The sequence below is a fragment of the Rhipicephalus microplus genome, chromosome 1, assembly GCF_043290135.1.
Source record: "Rhipicephalus microplus isolate Deutch F79 chromosome 1, USDA_Rmic, whole genome shotgun sequence".
NCBI classification, from domain to species: Eukaryota; Metazoa; Arthropoda; class Arachnida; order Ixodida; family Ixodidae; genus Rhipicephalus; species Rhipicephalus microplus.
This window is the reverse complement of record NC_134700.1, coordinates 130,395,287-130,423,039: the sequence shown is the minus strand read 5'-3', so window position 1 is coordinate 130,423,039 and position 27,753 is coordinate 130,395,287. Positions and strand designations below refer to the sequence as shown.

At 44.4% G+C, this 27,753-nt stretch overlaps 1 protein-coding gene across 1 annotated transcript; it reads right to left on the bottom strand.

The window, feature by feature from the left end:
- Positions 1-27,054, bottom strand: LOC142768797 (uncharacterized). Its single transcript, XM_075870954.1, has 6 exons — positions 26,827-27,054; positions 24,093-24,151; positions 22,393-22,446; positions 11,306-11,329; positions 2,111-2,164; positions 1-1,028 (listed from the first exon to the last, which is right to left on the bottom strand). Exons 1-6 carry the CDS (start codon positions 26,993-26,995, stop codon positions 132-134), a joined length of 1,257 nt encoding a protein of 418 aa, XP_075727069.1. The 5' UTR covers positions 26,996-27,054; the 3' UTR covers positions 1-131.
- Between the last annotated feature and the right edge of the window lie 699 nt (positions 27,055-27,753).

The following is a 27,753-nucleotide window of genomic DNA, read 5'->3' as shown; positions in this document are numbered from 1 at the left end:
AAAATTGCATGCCTGAAGAGAAGGCAGTTACAATTGCTTAAATGGGGTCCGTAGGCATGGTCGCACCATATGTTTAGCAGTGCTGCGAAGTGAAGTTCATCTCATGATCCTGTATATTCTCTGAAGTAGCATCACTCACGGCCTCCCCGGTGTGAGCGACTTCGAGATTTATACAGCGGACGAAACAAGCCTTCAGCGTTTTCCGACGCAGGCTTGTTTTCATGTCCACTGCTGACACCACGCCCGCGGGAGTACCTGCTGTTATCAGAAGTCTTTGATTCTCTGGGGTAAATATCGCGTACATAGCTTTCACGTTGCTCCTTGTTGTGGTCGTAGCGTTCCCACGGGTTCTCAACGCGCCTCTCAGTGGCGCTTTGATAAAGCCGATTGTCGTAGTCTTCGGAGACTAAATCTCGCACATGTTTCCAGCGATCTCTGCCACCTTGGCCTTGCGTCTCAGAAGGCAGCCTTTTCTGTTTCGAGTCATTGCGTCTCTTGCGCACGCTTGAGTACTGATTGCGGTCCCCGGTTCTCTCGGGCCTTCCTCCGCGATAGCCGCGTATGGCTGTGACGTGGCCTGCGCTTTCGACGTGGCCATACTTGCTTACCTGTCGCTCGCTGTATTTTTTCTTGTGCTTGGAGTTCACCTCGTGGTTGGTGTGGCGTGCCCACTTACCATTCTCTTTTCGGGAAAAGTTCGCCCTATGCGGACCTTTATGCTTCCCGTTCCACTGCTTCCCACCCTGGTTCCTCTTCGTCGCCTTCCGCCAATGCACTTCACCCAAGCCATCGCCAAAAGGCAACAGTAGGTCAACAACCTCACGCCCCGGGTCCTTCTGATGAAAACCCGCAGTGATGTTCTGAGAATTTTTCCCCGTGATGACGCTGGCTGACTTATTACGGTAGGCTGGCGACTTTGATGTCGTCGACAACATTACTGTGGCAGTCCGCACGAATAAGACTCTGGCCGGTTCGGCTGTGGCAGGCGTGGTTGATAATCCCGGTGTCTTGTCTACTTCATTGGCCTTCTGTTTAAGAAATAAATAAAAATTAGCACGTATATTAGGCACACCCAGTATATAATTCAATACGCGTTGGTTTGAAGATGTATGTTCAGCTGATTACATGTTTTAAGCATACTTGAGCCTCAATTATTATTAGCCTAGTAAACACTTTCTTTTTGCCTATGAAAGAATGTCAACTGTATCTCAACTTTCATATTGTTCTTAAGCCTATAAATATGATTACTCTAGTAACACGGACGGTATTATACATGGCAAATTGTTTTCATGCCTCAATGATGTTTTGATGTAAACGCGCAAAGGACACGTTATGCACAAACTGTACATGTGGAAATGTCTTTTAGGAATTACGAAAAAAAATTAGGGTACGAATGGTTCAAGTTATTACACAGTTGCTATAATAAATACGCTCATGAGATACAACGTTTTATACTTTTTTTACACGAGTGCATTCATTATGGAGCTCAATACCCAAGCACATTTTTTTTTTTGTGACGAAGCATGCTTGCGTTTAGAGGGAGTGAACCAACATAAATACACTAATTAGGTAGCGAATTCTCACGGTAGCAAGTTATTATCTATGTTAAGTCAAAATCTTAATCTGCCTATGTAACCTTTCCAACAAGTCAGCACTGCTCACAAACATTTCATGGGGGTACCTCAACCACTCCATTCCACAATAATTCTTGCCGCTCACAATCATTGTGCTCAAACTCTTTTTTTTTACATGTAGCTATGTGTATTCTGTCAATTCAAGAAGAACTAAAACAATCTATGGCGGTTGCTTAGCTCCATTCTTTTGCCCCGCCGTGGTGGTCTAGTGGCTAAGGTACTCGGCTGCTGACCCACAGGTCGTGGGTTGAAATCCCGGCTGCAGCGGCTGCATTTCCGATAGAGGCGGAAATGTCGTAGGCCCGTGTGCTCAGATTTCGGTGCACGTTAAAGAACCCCAGGTGGTCCAAATTTCCGGCGCCCTCCACTACGGCGTCTCACGTAATCATATGGTGGTTTTGGGACGTTAAACCCCACAAGTCAATCAGTTAGCTCCATTTTTTAAACACTGCCTTTTCCTAGGAACAGGCTCTTACCAGCAGGCAGTAAAGCTGCTCGAGCTTCACCTCCAGGTAATTTATGTAGCAATCCTGGAACATTAAAAACAGGTCTAGTTAGTCGAAAATAGGGAAAATGTTTCAATGACAACTGCGGACATGAAATGTGACCACAAACTTCACTGGCGATACGAAGTAACAAACGTACCCAGTGTACATGTCTTCGATATGAAAGAACGAAAGGCTGGTAATTCTGAGAGTTAATATTTCTTGTTACACGCAACAATAATCAGAACTAATAGACTAGCAAGCCATAAGAACGCAAAAAGTATGCTTTATGTAGGGCCCCTAAGTGTAAATGTGATATTTATATAATTACTAAGGATAGCATCCCGCATACCATCCTTCACTTTTTTGTCTGTTAGTTCTCGTTGATGTCGTGTCTAATAAAGAAAACGAATCCTTAAGATTCTCCTTCTTTCGTTTATTCACAGCGAAGGAAAGGTTTTGTCCGGGCAGACTTCATGAAGTCAATCTTCCACACAGATGTTTTCATTTTTCGTGGTGCAGGTGTTCAGTTTTCGTTCGGTTTTTATGGCGCGTGACGCACGCGTAAAACAGCAAGACTCGGCCCTATTGCGCTTCACTCCTAAAAGACAGTTTTGCACGTTACGTGTATCATTCCATAATAGTTACGGTAAGGGCAAAAAGAGCGCGAAAAAAACGTAAAGCACACACATTGCCATACAGAACAAGGAGAACCTGGGCGTAAGCCTAGGGTACGCCACACCTTTTTCGAAGTATTATGCGTGCCGACGACAAAGTACCAGTGAAAGAGCCCACAGACTCAGGCACTGTGTGCGTACTTGCGTGTGCGTGTGCGAACGTATGTGCGAACGCGTGTGCCCGTGCATGGGTGTCTCCTTTTAGGGGCGAAGCTCCTTATAGCGGCACCTGTTCGTCTCTCGTACCCGTTGTAGTATGTAACAAGTATAACATTTTGACCTCCAAGGTAGTGCCGGTGAGAGATTTCTTCTGTGCGTTGTTTAACAATAAAAATAGTGCTCAATGTACATGCCAATGGCTGCTAATGGGGAATGAGAGACAGGAGAATTCGGCTTTTAGTTAACGCGCATACTGCGATCCCCATTAGCAGCCATTGGCATGTACATTGAGCACTATCTGACAAGAAAGGGTTGCTACGTTATACTCGCTGGGCGTAACCTCCTTGGTTTTAGAAAGGTTTAGCGAGCGTTGGGCCACAGTGCCATGAATACAGTGAACTATTGTATTTCATTTCATTTCACTTTATTTTCAATTCCTACATGATAGTAGAAAAACTGTTTGGACCCGTAGCCAAAGGCTAGAATACGGTTCGATGATACGATACAAGATGGCACAGTATCCAAACGATAGCACAAAGCAACAATGGCACATGTAGCAAAACAATAAAACAAGGCATTGAACCAGGATACAAGATGCTGAATATTGGGAATATAGTAAAGAAGGTTAGGCATTGTACAGACAAATATACTCTGATACTCGAACTTGGGTAAGATAACAGAAACATGTAATTTTCATACACAAACAAAAGAAGGTAATAAGTAATAGCAACTACGCAGTAAACTTTCACTGGACGTAGTGATACTTATATACAAGAATTGAACGATTTTGTTACGATTGCAAGGAAGTGTTTTCTTTTTATTTTCAGAGGAAAGTTAACAGCCGATTTTATATCCTGGGGCAATCTATTCCAGATTTTGGTACCGACGAACTGCAGACGCCGTTCTCCATAGACGTTGTTCGTGGGAGGAAGGTTAAAATTACTGGCAGCAGTATACCTCGTAGGGCGGGATGAGGAACAAAGAATGGACGAATGAACAGGATGGTTATACCATGAACTCGAGGTGGTTAAAGGTGGGAAGTAGACTCGAAGCGCAAGCCGTAAGAAAGTGTTCGTGTGCCACCTCTCGTTTAGTCCTTGGAATGTCCGCTGGATGGCGGTGCTTCTATATGGGGAGTTCTATACGCAGAGTTTTTCAAAGCACTGGGGTTTAGGGACCGGGAGGGCAAAATAGACTTTAAGCAAGTAGACTTAACTAGAAGGAGGTTATCTGATTGGTGGCTAAAGTCAAGGCACGAGTGAAAATTAAACTCTTCACCGCAAAGTACGAATCCTCAAACTCACTTCTTAAGGAAAAAATAAATAAATATAGTTTTGAGTTCATTAACTATTACGGCTTGGTGGCGCTAGCCACCGCCCGAGCTAAAGGGTACAGCCATATCCATCCATCGAAGCACCGCCATCCGACTTCGGTTCGGACTGTCACGGTGGATGCACGTGTTTTTTTAGCACTGTCGATCGACTGCGCAGATAAGTTGTTTTGCACGTTTAGAGCTTGTCTTTTTAATTATAGGCCAGCAGTTAAAATTCCTGTAGCACTTATTTTATTGTACGGCTTTTTCGGCAGTCAGTCACTAGGTATTTATTAGTTTGTGCGTGTGTGTGTTTTTATTTTTTTTGTCACCCCGTGGGGGAGGTGCATGTACATCGAACACGCAAATTTTTGTAGTAGAGCTTAGACTTTGTCTTTTTCGTAGGGCAGGGCTCGAGTTTTGTAATTATCGAGTGAGACAAGTCATAGGGACAATTGGTGTCGTAAAGACATGGTTAAAAAGACTGTGAAGTGTTCAGGATGTGGGCTTGGTTTGAAAGTGGACCCAAGTGTAGAAGCGGAAGGAGAAGATGTTGACGCGAAGTGTAGGCAATGTGAGGCCGAGGAAAAAATGGAGCAAATGATGGTTACTAAGAGTGACCTGCTGATGAGAATCGCCGAGCTCGAGACTGCGTTGGCGACAGAGTAAGAGAAAACGAGGTGTATGGGAGAAAAGCTGAAGTCTGCCGAGGAAGCACTAGCCAAGGTAAACAGAGGAGCGGCCTACGGAGAGAACAGTAGGGAACCGGCAACCAGAACTGCGGAGAAGAAAGAGCAAGCAAGTTTGGAAAAAAGAGGTTCAGCCGGTTCATTTGTCGCAAGGCGCAGCTTCAGCGAAGTAGTGGTGGGACTGGGAGGGGACAAAGCAGACGGCGTCAGAGGTGCGAGTAACCCCCAGGTGCAGGACGCTCTAGCTGAAAAGTCACAGCATGTGATAATCGCCGGGGACTCGAATTTAAATCGATGCACAGAAGCCATCAAGGAGAGAGTAAGAGGTGACAAGAGGGTTGCAGTAGGGGCGTTCTCAGGACGCAAGCTGGAGGCAGTCATGAGGCAAGCGAGCGCAAAACTCAAAACTACAGCTGATAGACGAAACCTCGTGATAATTTCAGGCGGTTTAAATGATGTCTTCAATGAAGATACAGCAGGACTAGCAGCGACACTGGCGAAAGGCGTCGAATACATGCGCGCCACTTCTCCTCAGGTACAGCTAGCGATATGCACGATACCGGAGGTACCGGTGCGTGATAGCAACCTGCAAAGAGTGGTTGTCAACGCAAACCAAGATATATGGCGGATGATTCGAGAGAAAGGCTTTGAGGGGGTGGAAATAAACAGAGAGGTGCATAGGTGGGGTGGTTTTCAACGAGACAGAATTCACTTCGATGGGCGGCAAAGTCATGAGGTGGGTTGGTGACTTGCAGGACGCGCAGTAGCTTTTTTGGGGGGCAAGCGGGCCCTTCGGGGTGAAGGATAGCTAGTAACGAGGAAAAACACCAGGGAGACTCTTTGACAGGTGGTATGGACACATACGATTCCAAAGTGGCACCAGTGTCTAAGATAGGTAGAGTCCGTGGCAGAAATAGACATAGCCACGAGCGCCGAGCCAACTCAGACATAGGGTATATCAACATGCAGAATAGTAAGAACATGCCGAAGTGGGAAGAGATAGAAGAACAGCTAAGGGAGAAGAAGCCGATGGTATGCGGTTTTGTAGAAACACATCTCAGGGACATGGAACAACCTTCTAACAATGCGGACTACGCGTGGGAATATTGTAATCGAACAGAAGGCAGCAGAAAGGGGGGTGGTATTGGGGCATTCATTCATAAAAGTACACACTGGCAAAGGGTCCAGCAGGAGTGCAAGGAACATTTATGGCTAAAACGGAAAGTGGCAAGGCAAATGACACTCCTTGGTTTCGTTTACTTGTGGACGGGAGCAAAGGCCAGAGAGGAAAACCAGACAATAGTAGAGTGCATATCAAAGGACATTCAGCAGTTAGGAGGAGAATGCGAGATAATTATACTAGGAGATATGAATGCACACATAGAAGATATAGATGGGTATACCGACCAGACAGGCAAAATAATCATGGATATGTGTGAAAGGCTTGACTTGATCATTTGCAACAGTACCGAGAAGTGTGAAGGGCAAATAACATGGGAGGTAGAAAGGCTGCAGTCCCTGATAGATTATGCACTGGTGTCACATAGGATGTATGATAGGCTCAGGGGAATGCACAGACATGAATGCAGCTCCAGAAGTCTGGATAGTGATCACAAATGCATCAAACTGAGTTTAGTCAGAGCAATGAAAGTGGGAAGGAGACAAGAAGAGCAACAACAGGGGAATTTCTATTCAGAAAGGCAAATTGAAATAGCCACTAAACAAATTGAGAAAGTAATCACTGAGGATAATAAAACAGTGTGGACATACACGAATCTAATTAGACTGAGCTGGAGTTTGCTAAGGCACGTGAAAAGTCACCCTGGAAAAGAAGACACAAACCCAAAAGTTGGTGGAATGAGGAATTTAAGAGAGCCATAGCAAAACGTCAGGAAGCCTCTAGGGAACACAGACATGCTAAGCAGCGGGGTGAGCCGACAGATGATGTTGAAAGAAAATGGGAAATCTGTCCAAGCTGTAGAAATTATGCATCCCTTCTGATCAATGAAAAGATTAGAAGAAAGGGAGCCCAGTGACTGGCAGAAGTACAAAAAAGGATAGAAAGGCAGCTGCGAAATTTTGGAACCATCTAGACTCTAAGAAATGATACGAGCCTAGAGCAGAGGTTTATAACTACAGCTCAAGGTGCTAGGCTAGAAGGGGACGAAACTATTGAATATATAAGGGCAATGGTGGCAGAAAAAATTTAACAAAGAAGTGCTTTATGCACCACAATAGACAATGATGAATCAAGCGGCGCCATGGCTCCATTTTCACAAGAGTGCGAAAGGGCCGAGAAAAGGGTTCCTAGTAGTACGTCAACAGGCCCAGATGGCATTCCAATTATGCTGATAAAGACCTTAGGTCCGAAGTCTAAGCAGGCTTTGAGAGAGGCAGTGAGCAAACTAATAATCGATGGTGAAGTTCCCGATGGATGGAAACTTAGCAGGATGAGCATGATCTATAAAGGAAAGGGGGACAAAGCTGACATAAACAACTACCGTCCTATAACAGTGACATCAGTGGTCTACAGGCTGGCGATGCAGATTATAAAGGAAAGACGGCAGGCATGGATAGAAGATGAGGGGGTGCGGGAGGAACTGCAGAATGGGTTTCGGAAACACCGGAGGTTGGAAGACAATCTGTTCTCACTGACCCAGTTCATCGAAATAGCAGAAAAGGAACACAGGCCCCTGTGGCGAGCATTTTTGGATATCAAGGGAGCGTACGATAGCGTGGTTCAAGAGGAATTGTGGGGAATACTGGATACACAGGCGTGGAAGATGTAGTCACTAATCCTTTAAAGGATATATATAGAGGTGACAAGGTAATTAAAAAGTGGGAAAAACAGGTATCCAAGCCTGAAAAGGTAAAACGGGGGCTTAGGCAGGGGTGTCCCCTGTCACCCTTATTATTCATGATGTACCTACAAGGATTAGAGGCCAAATTAGAGGGAAGTGGACTGGGCTTCAGCCTCTCTTTCGTCAAACAAGGAAAACTAATTGAACAGGCACTACCAGCATTTATGTACGCAGATGATATAGTGCTAACGGCCGACAACAAGGAAGATTTGCAGAGAATGATGGACATCTGCGGTAATGAGGGAGATAGGTTAGATTTCAGATTCTGTAAGGAAAAATCAGCAGTCATGATTTTTAATGACAATGAAGGTAGTGAGTTTAGAATACAGGAGGTCACGCTAGAAATAACAGATAAATACAAATATCTGGGCGTATGGATAAGCAATGGGGCCGAGTACCTAAGGGAACACGAAATATACGTGTCGACTAAAGGTAACAGGAATGCAGCGGTAATGAAAAACACGGCACTGTGGAATTACAATAGGTATGATGTTGTGAGAGGAAAATGGAAAGGGGTCATGGTTCTTGGTCTAACGTTTGGCAATGCGGTCTTGTGCATGAGATCAGAAGTTCAAGCAAGAGTAGAAATTAAGCAACGTGGAATAGGCAGGCTTGCCTTAGGAGCTCATAGGAATACACCAAATCAGGGAGTACAATGTGATATGGGATGCACATCATTTGAGGGCAGGGAAGCTTGCAGCAAGATAAAATTTTAGAAGTGATTGAGAGAAATGGGGGAGGAACGTTGGGCTAGGAAGGTATTCAGCTACTTTTGCATCAAGAATGTCGATACAAAACGGAGAAAGCGAACCAGAAAATTGACTGGTAAATACTTGGAAAACAGCAGGGGGCCAAACCAAAAAGAATTATTGGTTAAGAAGAAGGTGAAGGAAGCTGAGATCGATATGTGGAGAATCAGCATGATTAAGAAGTCTGCACTAGAGATCTATCAAACTTTTAAGTAGAAAATTGCCAAGGAAAGGATCTATGATAATACTTGGGGTAGTTCTCTACTGTTTGAGGCAAGGACGGGAGTATTGCGAACCAAGACATATCGTGCCAAATACGAACGGGTACACACGGTATGCGGTGCATGTGGAAGGCAGGAGGAAACTGCCGAACACTTGATAATGTTCTCTAAAGGGCTTCACCCTATAGTTCAGGATGATGGCGCAGAGTTTTTCAAAGCACTGGGGTTTAGGGACAGAGAGGGCAAAATAGACTTTAAGCGGGTAGAATTAACTAGAAGGAGGTTATCTTATTGGTGGCTAAAGTAAAGGCACGAGTGAAAATTAAACCCTTCTCTGCAAAGTAAGAATCTTCAACCTCAATATTTAAGGGGAAAAATAAATCTAGTTTTTGGTTCATTAGGTATTACGGCTTGGTGGCGCTAGCCACCACCCTATGTAAAGGGTACAGTCCTATCCATCCATCCATCCATCCATCCATCCATCCATCCATCCATCCATCCATCCATCCATCCATCCATCCATCCATCCATCCATCCATCCATCCATCCATCCATCCATCCATCCATCTATCCATCCATCCATTCATCCAATATATGATGAAAAGATGCGAGATGGTGGTATTTGGAGCGTTGAATAGATGGACGAACGGACAAACAGACAGATGCATGGATGGACGCATGAACGGACGCAGGGGCGGATGCATAGACGAACGCAGGAACGGACGCAGACGCACGCACGAATGGGCGAATGGACGCATGGACGGTCACACAGACGGACGCATGGGCGGACGGAAGCAAGAACGAATGGACGGACGAATGCTTCGCCCCACTCTCCATCATTCACTCCGTGAATATGCTGCCAATTTTTCGTCCTTTCACGTTATTGCGCATATTTCTTCAAAATATGATGAGTAAAGTCACCCAGCCTGCCATTCTTATGTCAGGCACGCCTCACACTGATTCTCTGCGAGCCAGCAAATAGGCATTGGTCGATATTACAGCCTTCTTGTGCCCAGAGTATCGCTTTATTGGAGTACGTAAACGGGCACATGGAATGCAGAAGTGTGTTGAAGTGTGGCGCACGGTCACGCGCAACAAAAAAAGTTAAGGCAGCTTCGCCCTAGTGTGCCAAGCCTGGAGGAAGTGCGGAGTCTTCTTTGCGTCTCTTTGGATTTCTCCTTCTTTCCTAATACCTTTTCTTTCTTGTTCTGACTTCCAGTGTTTTCTTTTCGACGTTTTTATCTTTCTTTCTAATTGTTACCACTATTTTTTCTATTTTTCTACTTTCTTTGTCTGTGTGTCTATTTTTAGATTGCTTCGTTTTTTATTTTTTTATTCTTGGTTGGCGCTGTCGCGTTCCTCTAGTCATCTAGTCAAAGCAGTATTGTCAACATCAACAAAGCGCTCAAAGAACAAGAGGCAGAATGGCGAAGCAGCGCTCACTATGTATACAACTGCAGACGCTATCTGTGGTCTTGCCTGCGTTACAACTAGCGACGACGACAGCGCACGGTCCAAACATACGACAGCATGGTCACAACAGCCCGGCCTCCTATATAAACATACAAATAATGCATGCCATCAGTGGCTTTGCTAAGACGCCGGTATCGATTGTAAGCCGCTGTTGAGCTTTCCTGCATTGCCACACATGAAGGCGTTTCATTCGTGACGTTGAACTAAGAGTACAGCGGCTTCAGTCAACGGCGAATCACCATTGATCAACATGACATTCTCCGTGGAAAAACTCGGCAACGGGAGTTTGAGCGCTCGTTGGAAAATAGCGGTGGCGGTACCGGGTGGTGTGATCTGTTAACTTAACGAAACCACACAAGCGTACAAAAAAGCGTAAAAAAAGATGAAACTCTGCACGTGATACGATAGCTTGTTTTTCGTCATTGACTGGGCGCCGAGACGTAACGCCCGGCATCGCAATGCAGATTGGGCCAGGAACTACCTATTCCTAGAGTTCGGAATCTCGGTGTAAGGTAGACATGTTCTAGGATGACGGGCGACTGCTCATATATTAAAGTGAAATGCACAAAAATTCTTGGAATATTTGATTGTATTGCCACGTTCCTTCCTCATGTTTTCTTATCCCGCTACGCTGCCACGCGATAATCAGCGCAAACCGCGCCTACAGTGTTCGAGAAGCTTCAGGACTGCAGTAGATAATTTTGTTGAGATTACGCCCACTTTGTGAGCATTTCAGATTCTGGAATCTACGTCACCGCTAGCGATAACGCTAGAATGTTCGATGGTGAGTGTTTAAATGCCGTCACGCTTCCCCGTTTGTCGCTTGATCGACGGCCAACGCTGCATTCGCCGCTATCAGTGCAACTTACTGTAACCCGACTTTCCGTTTACCAGACACAGGTTCGCCCATATAAGCGGTTTGATCTGACCATTCGGTTTTCTGCCTTCAGCCACGTCACGAACCCATGGCAGTATACTTTATTTCAGTGTTTGGCCGTTCCTTCATACAAAAAAAAAAACGTGTAAGCGGAGATGAATACCTTACCAATAGATCCATTGCATTGTCGCCCTATGGTAAAAAAAGGAAAAAAAAAGAATGCATGTTAATATCAGCCGTGTACTTCACAGATATATCAAACAGTTATCAATGTTTTACTTATTCTAGGCAGCATGAAACATCACAAGCTGCTTTGAGTGGATTTTTTACCACATTTTACGCATTAATGAGTGAGTGAGTGAGAGTAAAAAAGTCACAGCTTTACCGCAAAGGTGAAGCAATGAACTCAATAGCAACAAATGGGAAGGCCATGCGAAGAAACGTGCCCCGCGTTCATCGAGCACAAATGACGCACGAAACGTACTCATGGGTGCACATGAACGCGAATAAGTGCCTCCGTTAATAGAGAGTTTTAGTAGTGCGGAATGGTGCCACGTACGCATCACGCAAGTGCCTTGCGTTACGTGGCGTCGTTTGCCACTAATCGGCTTTTAGTACGCCGTAGTATCCGCGTACGTAACGAGCGAGAAGCGTGTTTCGCCATCTGGTAGATCAAAATAGAAGCACGTGTTGTTGACAGCCAATGTGAGCCAATCCAAGTGTTATAGCCATATTATGGCTATATTTTAAGCCACAGAGCCGGTCGGTGCTTGCCTTCGATGCCGCCATTTTGCAAAACGAAGTCTCGCGCTTTCGCGAACTTGTTCGAGAGTGGCGCGATCCCCTCATACGTACGCACGCACGCATCTCATGCGTGCGTACGTAGCGGCTGCGTGCGCGTTGTGGTCTGCGCGTGCACACTACAAAAAACCGGGCTTCCTTACGTACGCAACGCCGCCACGTACGCAGCGTACGCAGTACTAAAACTCTCTATTACCTCGCTGTGTTCGAAAAGCGCGCCCTTTTCGCACACAGAGGCTGTGCAACGAGTGCAGTAGCCATTGTGCGCCCGGTAACTACAACAGAATTGTTCTGGTAAAAGCCCGATGTTTACGATTGCCCCCACTCCCTATATTATAACGAGCGCACGTGAGAGCGTTCCTTCTCCGCGGGGCTGAGTACGCGTGGGAGGCGAGCGTGCGCGAACCCGCGTCATGACAATCTGTCCGCGCGCGCTCTTTGCGCCATCTCGCTGGTAATGCTGAAAACACAATAGCAGTTACCCGAAATGCCCATCGCTAGCAGTAAGTGGTAGATATAAATAGCTTGCCATTTGAGCACTGAAGGAGGTGCTCCTTCGTGACTCAATGGCCAACGCCTCGCACTCACAATTCATGGGTCGGAGCAGTGATGTTTCGCACTACTCCGAATAATTCCCATTCAGAGACAGAAATTTTCTATTTCGGGAATCTCTTCCTTCAAACATTAAGGAAATTACCAGCGTAATTTGCTGCGCAACAGTGCTAATTTCCGCCCCCCCCCCCTTCACGCACACGTACTATAATTACGCTTGTCTGACGTACTGGCGACTTTTGAAATCTAGCCCTTCTACGGCCGCACAACAAAGCATGACTTCATTAAATGGTATACTGTTAGCACACTGCACATTGTCGGCTTCAAGTATAGCACCAATAGTGAACTAGAAATCGCTCCGCGTGCCCCACCGCACTGGTTTGGTGGCTAACGTACTCGGCAGCTGACCTGCAGGTCGCGGGATCGAATCCCGGCTGTGGCGGCTGCATTTGTGATGGAGGCAGAAACGTTGTAGGCCCGTGTGCTCGGATTTGGGGGCACGTTAAAGAACCGCAGGTGGTCGAAATTTCTGGAGCCGTCCACTACGGCGGCTCTCATATATGGTGGTTTTGGGACGTTGAACTCCACATATCAATCAAATTTCTCCGTGTAATTATCAGAAACAAATCTCAATGGCTATCCTTGCGTGGTAAATGCGCCAGAGCCTATTACAACAGATTAAGGCGCACTGTGACTGCTAATTATCGGTCGATGATAAGAAAATTTTGCCATTCCTGAGATTTCCTGCAATATTACGAAAATTTCTTTTTTTCCCTTTGGCTTAAAATGACCGGCGAAAATTCTTCGAAAAAGAAAAAAAAAATTCCCCGCACGGACAATCGCTGCTTCGGAGGTTCGATTCCGCGTGCCGGAGTCTTTTCTGGATCACTTTTACTTCTTTTGTTTCATATATATATATAGTTACTTATACATACGGTGAATCACCGTGACGCCGACGTTTATGGATGGATAGACAGATGCTATAGCGTCCCCTTTATAACGGGGCGGTGACATGTGTGCCACCAGGCTCTCAAAAAAAAATATTTCTTTTTATGTAGGCCTAATGCCTTAACTAGATTGAATAAATCAATCTCATTATTTAACTAAAAATATATAAACTTGTGCTCCATCTCTGTGCCTGTTCAGGCACAATGACCTCATTTTCCCACTATTCCTGTCCTTCATATCTCTTCTTTTCTGCCACCAGTACTCTAACCGTATCTTACTTGCTTCTATCGCAGACTTGTTCAGCTTTTCATGTTTGTCCCTGAAACCCAGAGCCTTGATGTAGGATTGTACCCACGCGTATACCTGTGTTGATATCGCAGCATTCAATCAGAACTCCCCCACAGCATGTACATAGTTCTTCTTTACTGAAGCACGCTTTATGACTACGCGCTCTAAGGCAACCCGACCTTGCTTCGAACAGTAACGCTCTTCCCCTTGAATTATCATAAACCCTCTCCCGCCTTTACTCATTCTTGCCCTTTCGGTAGTTACAGACAGCCGGCTTCTTTTCCATCGCTATCATTCAATAAATCCTCCCAATCAATGCTTTTAAATGCGAAGCATTTTCTAGCGAACTTCGGTGACTTCGAGCGTATCTATCTATCTATCTATCTATCTATCTATCTATCTATCTATCTATCTATCTATCTATCTATCTATCTATCTATCTATCTATCTATCTATCTATCTATCTATCTATCTATCTATCTAGCCGCCTATGACTTTTAGCTCTCCAGGCCGTTTTGATAATCGTATCAATACCAAACTTGATACGACATAACATGACTATATGAACAACATATTTGACTAGTCACAACATGAAAATCATGACATAGATATCATGAATGTCATGATTTACATTTCATGGTTCTGCAGCTTTTGCGCTGGTTTCGTTCTCATCGCATGTTGCAAAACTGGTATGGTATGGCATGATTGCATGGCGAACACAAGCTACAGACCCTAACATAAAAATCCTGACAAGTGGGTCATGTAACTTCATGACTACATGCAACGTCATGATGCACTCGCGGCCGTTTCGCTAGCGTCACATATACCAAATTTGTTATTACAGTACGTGAATGAATGACGAAGGCATGGGACTGGTGCAAACATGATAATCATGAGATGTGTTTCGTGTAACAACATGACTACATGCCACGCTTATGATGCGCTCACGGCCGTTTCGCTAGCTTCACATGTACCAAACTCGGTATTATGCTATGCGAACGGACGACATAGGTAAATGACACATCCATACATGATATCACGCCATGGGTGTCATGTAGCAACATGACTACATGTCACACTGATGATGCACTCGCGGCCGTTTCGCTAGCTTCACATATGCCTCATTTGGTTTTACGTGACGCCAATGGCTAACAAAGATATGTGACTGGTGCAAACATGATAATCAAATTGCATGTCATGTGAGAACATGACTACATGCCTGCAGTCAAGGTGCCAATACATTTCGACATGACGCGGTGCGCGAGCTCGCCGGCGTTCATTTCGTCGCGTCACGCCGGCGTTGCCATGCCAGGCCCCCATCCTGGCGTATACTGGCACGCCGCGCTGCCTTGCTTTGACGCATGCGCGTTTCAGCGCGTCCGGCTTCCCTCTGTCACGAAAAGAGGAAGACGCAGTGTTGTCTGGGTAACGCATCGGCGCGAAATGACGAAATGCAGCATGTCGCATTTCGCTCCGGTTGCCGACGGGCCGCGCCGACGGATACTGGTCGCGCCTGGCGTCAGACTATATAGTGCTCATGCTTTGATAATGTAGCGTCACTGTTCCCAGCGTGCGCGCTCGTCAACGCTACATTGGAGTATACTAAACCCTTCATGATGCGCTCGTGGCCGTTTTGCTAGCTCTACATATGCCAAATTTGGTGTTACATGACGTCAATGTATCAGGAAATATATGAATGGTGCAAACATGATAATCCAGACACGCGTGTCTTGTAAAAACATGACGACACAACACGCCCATAGCGTGCTCGATGTTGTTTCGCTAGCTCCACATATACTAAATTTGGTTTACGTGACATGAGGAGATGACAATGGTAAACTACACATCCAAACATGATAATCATGACACGGAAGTCATGTACGGGATCATTTACCTCCACCTTGTAACGTTGTGCTGATTTTAAAGTGACATATCAACATTCCTCATTCGTGCTTCGCATATCATCGATTCCCACTGTACGTGGGATCTGCCAATTTTTTGTTGCCGTGCCGCCCACTGCACTTCCAGCCATATATTTACTGGTGAGCCTCCTAGTTCTCTTTCTCCACATTGTGTCCACGCTCTTCTTATACAAATACCTGAACACCTTCCCTGCCCATCTACTCTCCTTCATTTTTCTAAGCCTCTCTTGAAATCTCATTTTACACTGAGCTTCCTTTTCTTGAAAGCCGGCCCATCCCATATCCCCCTCTACAGCCTCATTTACCGTCTTTCCGTGTATGCCCAACGCGAGACTTCCCACAATCCCTTGATTTGCATTCATTCCTGATTGCACCTCTGACTTCATTCGCACCTCTGAGTTCCCAAATCTAAGCCCTGGAATAATTACGCCTTTCCATAGTCCTCGAGGCACCTCTTACGTATTATACCCCCATAAACCCCCTGTGCTTCATTCTTGCAGCATTCCTATTTCCTTTTGCTGCTGAAGTTTTTTTTTCGGTACCTTCATATATCTATTTCCCTCATTTACCCATATTCCGATATACTTATACTCGCTTACCCTCGGGTATTTTTTGGCCTTCTATGGCGACCGCCTGGTATTCCTGATCACTGAAGGCATCAATCCACATTTTGTTGCACTAAATCCTAGTCCTGGAGCCTCGCCTTTCCTTCCACATTTATATACCAGCCACTGTATTGTCTTGAATGTCCGAAAATAGGACAATATTGCAACGTTCCTTTCTTCAACTTTTGTTATCATCCTGTTACACTATGTACTGCGCAAACCGCGCCTACGATGTTCGAAAAGCTTCGAGGCCCTAGCAGATCGTTTTTGTTAAAATTAAGTCCACTTCGCAAACATTACAGATTATTCTGGAACCTACGTCACCACTAGCGATAACGCTAGAAAATTCGATGACAAGTGTATTAATGCCGACGTGCTTCGGCACTTGTCTGTTGATCAACGGACCATGCTCTGCTCACCGCTATCAGCGCCAGTGTGTTGCTGTAATCTAACTTTCCTTTTACGGGGCCAGAAGTTCAGCCCGAATAAACACCTTACTATTCGACCTGAAGTCTGTTCTCTTCATCCACGTCACGACCTCGTGAAAATATCGTCTGCATAAAATAGACCTCGAATATTCTGCTCAATCATCGCGCCAGCTTGTTTGTGTGACAGATAAAACCCATTGTTGCCACCTTCCAGTGCTTTTTCCATCCTTACCACGAACAGCATGAACAACATTGGCGACAAAGCACATCCCTGTCTCAGATCCTTAATTTCAACGCTGTCATTGCTACTTATTCCTTCCTATTCTATGCAAACTGTATTTTCTTGGTATATTTCTCTCAAAAGCTGTATACAACCGTAACTTATGCCCACGTGCTTCAATATGCCCCACAAAGTTTCCTGGTTAACGTTGTCATATCCCAGTCATGTCTATAGGCTATGTATAAGGGCCACTTTTCTATTGATTGATTGATTTGTGGGGTTTAACGTCCCAAAACCACCATATGATTATGAGAGACGCCGTAGTGGAGGGCTCCGGAAATTTTGACCACCTGGGGTTCTTTAACGTGCACCCAAATCTGAGTACACGGGCCTACAACATTTCCGCCTCCATCGGAAATGCAGCCGCCACAGCCGGGATACCACTTTTCTATTTTAGATATTTTTATACACTGAGTAAGAACAAATAGGTTAGCGTCTAACCGTCTGCCGATTCGGAATACGTTCTGAATCTCTCCCAAAATACTATTTTGCTCTGCCCACGTTTCTATTTTTAATTTTACTGCCTGCATCGCCACCCTGTATAGCCCAGATGTAATGGTTAGCAGTCCATACGAGCGAACGTTATCCTTTTCTCTCTTACCTTTATAGATTGAGTTCATTCTATTTTTCCGCCAAGTCTCTGGTATTTCCTTCTCCTGTAACCACTTTTCTATGAATTTGAGCAGTGCTTCTTTAGTGATATGTCTTAGTTTGTTAATGAGGTGGATGGAACCCCATCTAAGCCCGGAGTAGTGCGCTTAGGAATGTATCGTTCCGCTTTTTTTTCCATTGAAATTCTCAAGTACTACCTTTTCCTTGGTTGCACTCTTTTTCATACCTTTACTCTCCGGTGAAGTCCCCAGGGCGACCTTTTTAAACGAATCTGCTGTTATCTTTCAGATGTAACCTAGTGCTTCATACTCTTCCAATTTATTTCCTCCTTTATATACCATATGTTGTTGCATTGTGACAAACTTCTTACCTAGCGGTTTTAGTTGGCTCCAAATATTCTAGACACGGGCTTATTCTTTTCGCGAATCTCTGTCATCCAGCGTTCACTCTCACCATTAGTTTTTGCCTCGACCAATTCCTGCACAATGTTTTTTTTTCTGTAAGTGTATTTCCTATATTTGGTTGACTTCATCCTGAGACCGCTTCCCCCTTTTTACCTGTTTGTGGTCCCATGATGCCTAACGTCGCATCTCGATCACTTCCAGGATTTCTTGGTTCCACGAACTTTTATGCTTCATCTTTCCTTTCCAGCAAGTAGTTTTCTTCTCTTTTTCTATCTCCCTCGTCATTACATGTAACAACTGAGTATACTCCCAGTGTTTGCTCAGTAGTTTTTCTACCTCGTCCTCGACTCTTGCGGCTGTATTTGTTATTTATGTGTAATTTAAATACGAGCTTCCAAACTTTGATTCTTTGTTTTGATTTTAAGTTTTTGATTTATATGTTGGGTTAACGTCACAAAACCACCATATGATTATGGGAGACGCCGTAGTGAAGGGGTCCGGAAATTTCGACCACCTGGGGTTCTTCAACGCGCACCCAAATCTGAGCCCACGGGCCTAAAGCATTTTCACCTCCAGATTTTCTGTTTTATATCCCATGTGTAATGTTATGCGCTTATAATCCCTACCCAAGCTGTTATTGCCTTCGTCGTCTATTTTCATCTCTCCAAGTTTGTCATAGATTTCCTCTGTCATAAGACAATAAACAATGCTCAATTGCCTGAGTCCAACTTCCCACGTGATGTGCCCCTCAGACTTACGCCCCGCGTTAACTATATCGAGACTATGTTGCTCGCAGAGACCTAGCAATAACCTGCCATTGGTGTCTGACAACAACGTGCAAGTTAGAGACTCGGGCACCCGTACAACAAGGGCCATACCAACAATCCCATGGGCTTAAAACCCATGATGGCAGTTATCGCCCATGAAGGTCATGTATGTGAATATCGGTCAAGTTCCTTGTGTGAGCATTTGTGTCCCTTAGACAGGTTATTTCGGCCCCATGATCAAATTCTTTAATATCGGTGCTTCTGCAATTCAGTATCTCCAAAATATTTTCCTCGCAGCTATTCCCCATTTATAAGTAAGGTACACCTAGCCATGTTTTCTTTCCCCCTACTGTGCCCAAAACCCGGAGGTGCTCTGAACATGTTTGCTTCACTCTGTCCCGTTTCCCTTTGCTATGGATAAGCATTGCAACACCCCCACCTTTTTCTTCTGATATGATCATGTTGCATCTTTCCCAAGCATAATTCAGCGTCTTTGGTGACTCTGTTAAGTCTCTAAGGTGTGTTTCTGTAACCACATAAACGCCTATATGTTCCTTGTTTAACTGCTCCTCCATCTCTAATAATTTGCCTTTTTCTGCTACTCTGCATGTTAATCTAATTGCTTTCTTTTATCTTTTCTCTGAACTTTTGCTCTACCACCTGTCAAAGAGTCCCCCTTGTTGTTTTCCTCGTTACTAGCTATCGTGGACCCCGAAGGACCCGCGTACCCCCCGAAAGAGCTACTGTGCGTCCTGCAAGTCGCCAGCCCACCTCATTATCTAGCCTCCTATAGAAGTAAATTTTGTCACGTTTAAAACCACCCCACCTATATATGCACCTCTCTGTTTATTTCAACTACCTTAAAGCCTGTATTTCGACTCATCTGCCATATCTCCTTGTTTCCCTCCAAATTTTACCCACGTCGACGTCGATGGCGACGCCGGAGACAAAATCCAGCCTAGAGTGCCCATATAACAGCTACCGCAATAAAATTGAATTCAAAACAGAAGTATTTGGTGGGTCACTCAGGCCCCTGTGCCCAGACAGTACTTCTCTTGACCATCGCCTGCAAGTCAGGGTCAGAGCTGCCTAGCACAGCCTCCCACTGCTCAGTATTATTTACCCCATTAGTATGGTCTAGCACGCACAAAACCTTCGATTTCCTCTAAGTTTCCTTTCGTTTTCCTTCTCTTTATTGTTAACCTTAATATAGTAACCGCCCTCTATGATTATCACTTCAAGAAAGCGGTAGGCAATACATTATAGATATTACAAATGAGTTTTCCGCTGCTTCTAAAGCTTAACATGGTTCACTTCTCTCCAGAATTCTGCTAGCGAATGTTCAGGCGTGAGCCAGAGTTATTCTATGCAATGAAGGGTACACTAGCGAAACTTGACTAGCATTTTAGGCCTTTTTTTTTTCTCTAACACTGCCAAATAACCATCTACATAATGCATGCGCAGCTGACGATTGCAAAGCGTTTTATCGCGACGATTGCAACAAAATTAAATATCAAAAACAAAAGCATGAATGCCATGTGATTATGGCATGATATTTTATTAACGTGAAATGATAATATCAAAATTGGAGACATTGTTACCTGACGAAAGGAAAGGCGGCCACATTCGCTCCTTTCTATAATTTCGCGCATCGCGCAGGAAAATAATTGTGATGCTCGCCGGACAAGTTTTATAGCATTCTTTATTAGTTAGGATGTCGTCAAGTTCAAATATTAAAAAAACTCACAAAGCACCTGCTCTTACGTTTCAATAATGTGGGATTATCCTTTAGTCGCGAACGACTAAGTATAATATTAGTGACAATTCACTGTGAAACCAATAAGCTCATGGGCAGCTGGTCCCGACTCAGAGGTGTAGTCATCTGTCTAGTTCAAAGTGCTGGTTGACGTTACTGTGTATAAACATATCGTACGCATCGAGGGCATAGTCGTAAAATCTGGTTGTGACGGACGGCATAAATCGTTACGACGTTATGCACTACAACGGTTTTATCTAAACTGGGCGTCTGTTGTTGTGCCGAGCAAACAACCACTTGTGCTATCCTAATTTTCGTCAGTACTCCGTGCGTTTCCAGCAGCGCAACATTATGCTGTACCAAGTATTCCAAGTTGAAGCTTTTCTGGTTGAGACTTGCGTTGTGTCGACGCATGTCTTCAGAGTGAAATAAATGCCATTGTTCCATAGTGGTGAACGTTGAGAGACGCTTCGGACTATTAAAGTATTTGTCGACTACAGTACTCAGCCATAATCTAATGTGAGGGAGATCCGTAATCTGTGAGGGAGAATCTGTGAAAATCTGTGAGAGAGCCATAATCTGCGAGGGAGAATAAAAGTATCCAGGGTAGCGAAGCAAGTTAGGTACCACGTGGGCTAAAATGGCAAACTATACCATCACGTTTAGGGCAGACAAAGTTCACAAGTATATGTGGCTGTATTAGTTACTTGCTTTACTTGTCCTTCAGTAATCTATGAGCCACCCGTTCAGCCCATACAGAGAACCACCAACTATCATTAATACCCCTGTGACACGTGGGAACTTAGGTGCACTTTGAGCGAGTGTACTTACGCTTACGAAATGTCATTTTGATGGTTAGCTTCTACACGAGAAAGCGAAGTGTACTTTGGAAATAATGGCAGTGGCTATTGACGAATTTGTAGCACAACGTATATTTGTTATTTTTGCGCCTGTGTCTCATCTTCGGACCACGTTGTCTTCGTGGAAGTAGCACCTGTGGCACATGCCGCCTTAAATGAATAGAGAACAACTCACTATACATATGTGCAAGTGTACCAGGAAGTAAACAACGCGACGGACGCAGCCATTGCTGTGCATGTGCGGCCGCATCTTCTTAGCTGCAAACAGCGCGGCGGTGAAAGTAGCGAGATTATTGTTGTATTTTATTACTTGTTTTATACATAACAATATCCGTCATAACAAAAACAATAACTTAAACATATTATGAGCGCCGCTTTAGGCAACAGCATCTTTCTGTACAAGCCACTGGTACCGACGCCACACACATCATAGCAGCCGTCGCAGTGAAGCGAGGTTGGGGAACGCACTTGCCAGCAAGTGTACTTTGCAGCGAGTGACACTAAACTTGCTCGTGTGACAGTGCGTAAATGACACTCGCGGCGAAGTGTACTCGCTCAATGTGCACTTAAGTTGCCACGTGTAACAGGTGTATTACAATTCAAGGGTGGCCAACTTCGTACGGAAGCTCTGCATGCTCGCTCACAATTGCACTACATTAAAATGAAACGAGCCGCATTTCAGGCATACAGAATTGCACTTCTCTGGTCCATTAATGTCCCATTAAGAATTTTTTGAGGTGATGCAACAATTTTGTGTAGATTATGGCTGAGCATCAAACTATCATTGCGTATGTGTTCCGCAAAGCCATAAATAGCGATGGAGTCACTGCTATACGCTTCCTGTGGTGGGCGTATAGTGCTTTAGGGGCATCTTACAAGTTTCGTCCCTGAAGCATCTCTAACTTCTCAATTATGGTCGTCGTGCACGTTGCGACACGGTAGAGGTAATACGAATCGCTCCCTTTATAAGCTAGACTAATTACCTCGCTATGTAATAATGAGAGAATCTGGGTACACATTAGACATACTCACATATTCTAGCAAATACTGCTCCTCGCCCATGCACACCGGTTTCTTCGCATCTACCTGCAGTTAAAGACGCACAATAACGAAAGAGATATTGAGGCTTAAAGGGACACTAAAGAGAGAGAGAATTTTTTTCTGAGTAAATGGCGCCATCCTAATACTGAAGTCACCACTATAACCGCAGGAAGACACTTGGTAAGCAAGAAAACAAACGATTAGAAAATGCATGAGGTGACAACTCAATGAATTTTAGCGGAAGCATGCTGTGACGAAGATTTTAACACCGTCTACGGCCTATGTATTCTTCTGGACTGCTTACGCGAAGCTCGCCGGATCGAATCTCGGCCACGGCAACCATATTCTCAATAGTGGCAGATATGCTTCAAGCTCCTGTACTTAGATAAAGGTGCACGTTAATGAACGTTGCCTGAGGTGGTCGAACTTTCCGAAACCCTCGACTACCACGTCCCTTATAATCTTTGGTATACAATAACTTTAGTTAAAAGTAAAAGCTAGACAACTATCAGGCTAGTTAGAACTAATTGACTTCCTTGAAAGAGTATCAGCACGGTCAGGACTGCAGCGTCACCTGACGGGGGAGCTTCTAGCCACGCGGTAGTTTCTACGTGACCTTTGACATCCGCTTTGGCGGCGCTTCGAAACACCAAGTTTGTCCATTAAGGGGTATACACCACGCACCACGATCATTGACTGATTGTTATGTGGGGTTTAACGTCCCTTAAACACCAAATGATTATTAGAGACGCCGTAATGGAAGACTCCGGGAATTGCGACCACCAGGGGTTCTTTAACGTGCACACAAATCTGAGCACACGGGCCTACAACATTTCCGCCTCCATCGGAACGCAACCCGATCATTGCCAGGCCCATAAGTTAAGAATAGAAGCCGCCTCCAGATTTTTTAATATTATTCAGATCGACACAATACGTACAGCCACTTCTAGATAAAAAAAAAAGTTGTTTTGCAATCCTTCATTTCAAGCTCAACTTCAGCAGAGCTATAGCGCTTGCAACGTTACCAGGGGAGTATGTTACTACCCATGTGAGTTATTGTTATAACCTATGAAGAGCAACAGCGAAGTTCTTTGTACACGCGCTGCTTAGGATCAGCACCGCACTAGAGAAAGAAGGCAGCCTCGTCTTAAGGACGACGATCGTGTCGAGATAGCGCGACGCTTGCCTTTTCACGATTTTCGCATGGCCTTCGCCATGGCATTGAGCTTCTTTGACAAAGGCGTGGTTTTGACTGCTGGCCCTGAGGACTAAGTTCAAATTTTGTTGAAATGCCTAAGGGCTTCAGTACATAATAAAGGAGTCCAGGTGGTCAATATTAGCCCGTAATTTCTGATTTAGGCGTGTTTTACATAAATTTTACTTTTCACACGTAAAATGCAGAGTAATGTAGGGAATAGTGCAAAATCTTTATGAACAAAGTCGTATATTTGTCACCTGTGTATTTCTCTATATAATTGTTACCAACCCATGAATCAATATAGTAAACGCCATTTGTAAATGCAAATGATTCCTGCTGGAAAGGTTTGTCAGTAAAAAAAAAACAAATCCGGTCATTCAGTGTGCTGAGACTAGTAACATGAGTAGTGCACTTAAATACGCTGGCAGAAGTCGTCATGCAGCGATGCTGCGCGTTAGCTTTAGAAAAATGAAGAAACAATAATTGTGCTTACATTTTCCGGCAAACAGCTGCTCGCCTTTTGTAAACTTCTCGCCTTCATTCCGCACCTTTCTAGATTTGATGGCGAGAAAGAGTGAACACTGAAGGTACGTAATAAATCAAGATTAGCGCTTACTAAGAAAGAGTCAAAACGAAAGTTTGTAGCTGCACAGTTTGCGTTCATTCAGCAGTAAGAGTTGACGCGTATGCGGTCACTTTTATGACCGCAGTTCATACAGGCTTTTTGACCATAGCCAGGCTCTGTACCCGTTTAAGAGACCGTTTAAGTTATATTAAGTTTATTGATACAACAGCCTTCCAAAGGTAATGAACAACAAACTTGGCGAAGAGCACAACCTGCGGTAAGCATACACCTTCATGAACAGCTCAGCCAAATCTTGCAGTCGTATGCGGCTAGGCGAGTTTTCAAGCGGATAACGAAGTTTCCATTTTTTAGATGTGAAGCAGCTTGTGGGGAGTACAATCTGGTGTCCGTAACCACCCTCACTGCGCATGTGCAACAGCTGTTGGCATTGTTACGCAACAGTAAGCATGCAGCTGTTTGACATATGTTTGAGCGTACAACATTTGTACACATATACAGCGTCATTTCGTAATGTTTGGCTCAATAAATATGTTACAACAGTCGCCTCCCCTCCACCTGCTTCGCATAGCATCGATTCCCAAGGTAGGTGGGATCTGCCGAATTTCGCTGAGAGATGCTCTCTGGCAAGACATGTGCTTCAGCCAACACCACCTAACAGACCCATGTACTGCTTTCGAGATGGACCAGTGTGCATTGTCCGTGGCGGTGCAGTTTGCGCATTCAGGCAGTGGCGGAAGTGAACGCACTCGGTCAGTCGACGCTATCAGCCCGGCCTGAGCCACGCGCTCATAGCCTTAGAGCATTTTAGCATTCCTCTCGGTCGGGCAAGGTTGCTCACGTCACAGAGAAAGTGCGCAGGCCTTCACTTGTCTGTAGGCGCATAAACCTCAAGAATAAACACTTGTTCTGTGCCCAGAATACATTGTGCGGGCGCCATTATATGAGCAAAAGAGTCGAACCAAGTGGTTTTTCGTCGTACTCATTGGTAGCTATTCGCTGCTCGTGCCTATACGTACTTATATGTGCATAAGTACTTATTCGCTGCTCATTAAGTTCTGCGCATTCGTATAAATAAAATTTTGTCAGCGTTAACTTTTTTTGAAATTACGTTTTCCAAACCAGTGATGGCGACAGATACGCTGAATTTTGCATGGAAGCTCCATTGATCTACCGTATAAAAGTGTGACCTATATACCTGCTGACGTGGGCAAAAAGTACAATACTCCGTGGAAATGAGCAAATACAACTGTTTGGGGCGCCTTCGCAAGTTTTCTCTGGTTTGACAAGCGACGGCAGTGCCCGTTGAGCTTACATATATTAGGTTGTAACGGACCATGAGTGTTGTTCCTTCAGTTGGCATTTAATTAAGCTTAGAAATAAGAAATATGCGAACCGAGTGCCTAGTATAGAGGGGGCAAACTGCGCATCGAAATGTCCTCTCAGTAGCAGAATGTGCATGCGACTAAGGGGCGCATGTTTGCGTATAGAAGCTGTACCCCACTTCTCACTTGTAGTATCCGTGAATCTGTAATTCCTACTTATTGCAACCTCAGTTACGTGTAACCTTTGACGTCCGTTTCTGGATGAGTAGTTTCGCAGTTCAAAACAGGTGCAACGTATTACTAAATATTCAGTGTTAGGCGTAGGTTTGGCGGAATTTTCACGAAACCACAAAACCAGAACAAGCATTGTACTCAACCTAGCAGTACTCCTAGCTGTCGTCCACAAAAGCGTTCGGATGCTATAAATATATATTTACACTGTTGTAGTAATTTGCATTCATTGATTGATTGATATGTGGGGTTTAACGTCCCAAAACCACTATATGATTATGAGAGACGCCGTAGTGGAGGGCTCCGGAAATTTAGACCACCTGGGGTTCTTTAACGTGCACCCAAATCTGAGCACGCGGGCCTACAACATTTCCGCCTCCATCGGAAATGCAGCCGGTAGTAATTTGCAGTTGCTTGAAAACTGCAACAGTTGTTTCCTTCAGAAGTTTTGCCACCTAAGTAACAGGTTGATTATACAAATTTGTTCTACCTGTATTTATTATTTACATGGTTAGTTAGTTAGTTAGTTAGTCAGATTGTTACTTATATAGTTCGTTAGTTAGTTTGTAATTTAGTTAGTTAGCTAGTTAGTTAGTTAATTAGTTGGTTAGTTACTCACTTAGTTAGTTAGTTAGTTAGTTAGTTAATTAATTAATTAATTAATTAATTAATTAATAATTAGTTAGTTAGTTAAAACACAGCCGTTTTTTATATGTACCCGAAGAGGTACCGACGTTATTATCATCAGTGCATAGCGGCTATGATTCAGGTCACAACCACTCTGGAAGTTAAAATTATTTGGCCTATTCTGACATTGTCGTTCGTATGACTCACGCAATATCGTCGGAAGCCCTTTTTTTTTTGCCTGCAATCTCCTAACACAGTCTGTCACTGATATAAAATTGGTTAATTAATGCTCTTCAAGTTTGTTGGCATTGGCACAATCGATGACCCAAGAACACGATAACTTGAGCTGATAAATCACGAAGATGAAAAATTATTCGTGCACAAGCAGCTCACGCCGGCCTAATCCTTGAACAAGAAGTGAAGCATCGTTAGGTGTATAGCAATGACAATTCGTCACTCACCACATGCGACGTTGTTGATGAGTGCGTACACGCCGAAATGGGGCCGCTCCTGAATGATCCTGGCGTATTCGGGAGCAAGAGCCGCCAATTTTCCTGCCAGCTCAGCACATCCTCGATGCATAGCACACAGGAGGAAAGCACCGATGTACAACAGCGAACAGTTAGTCATATCTGGCTGCAGAGGTTATACTAACAAATTCTGAGGTATTAAGTTATGACGGAACACGGGCGACGATATCCGTGAATCATGGTCTCATCATACGATCTTCCATAATGGCGTCAACATCCATCTGACGCACATCGGAGAAACTGGAAAGAGTAAGAGATCGTATAGCCACGCATGTTTTCACCGCCGGGTTTTTCTGTGAATATTATGGGCAAAAGACGCGTGGGGTCTATTATTCAGTGTGCCTAAATAACAGCTGTACCATTGTCGAGTGCGCTATAAAGGAGCGCCAATTTTATGCTTGGCGGGCTGAAAGTTATATAGAGAGGCAAATCCTATGACGCAATATTGGGCGCGTTGACTGAGCGCTGACGTGGCTCCGAGGTAGAGCACCAGCTTGTCATGCAGAAGGCCTTGCTTAGATTTTCACTCGGACTATAGGTTTTAAATGCGAAGCATTTCTTAGCGAACTTTGGTGACTTTTAGCATATCTATCTATCTATCTATCTATCTATCTATCTATCTATCTATCTATCTATCTATCTATCTATCTATCTATCTATCTATCTATCTATCTATCTATCTATCTATCTATCTATCTATCTATCTATCTATCTATCTATCTATCTATCTAGCCGCTTACGATTTCTAACTCTCCTGACCATTTCGATAATGGTATCGATACCAAACTTGGTATGGCATAACATGAGTGTATGAAGTACATATTTGATTAGTCATAACATGAAAATCATGACATGTAT

Excerpts from the sequence above, each read along its gene's own strand:
- LOC142768797 (XM_075870954.1), bottom strand. The coding sequence starts at position 26,995 with ATGACTAACTGTTCGCTGTTGTACATCGGTGCTTTCCTCCTGTGTGCT. Across the intron at positions 11,330-22,392 it reads AGCAGTATTTGCTAGAATAT|GGCGACAATGCAATGGATCT; the intron begins GTGAGTATGTCT and ends TTTTTACCATAG. Across the intron at positions 1,029-2,110 it reads AGCAGCTTTACTGCCTGCTG|AAGGCCAATGAAGTAGACAA; the intron begins GTAAGAGCCTGT and ends TTTCTTAAACAG.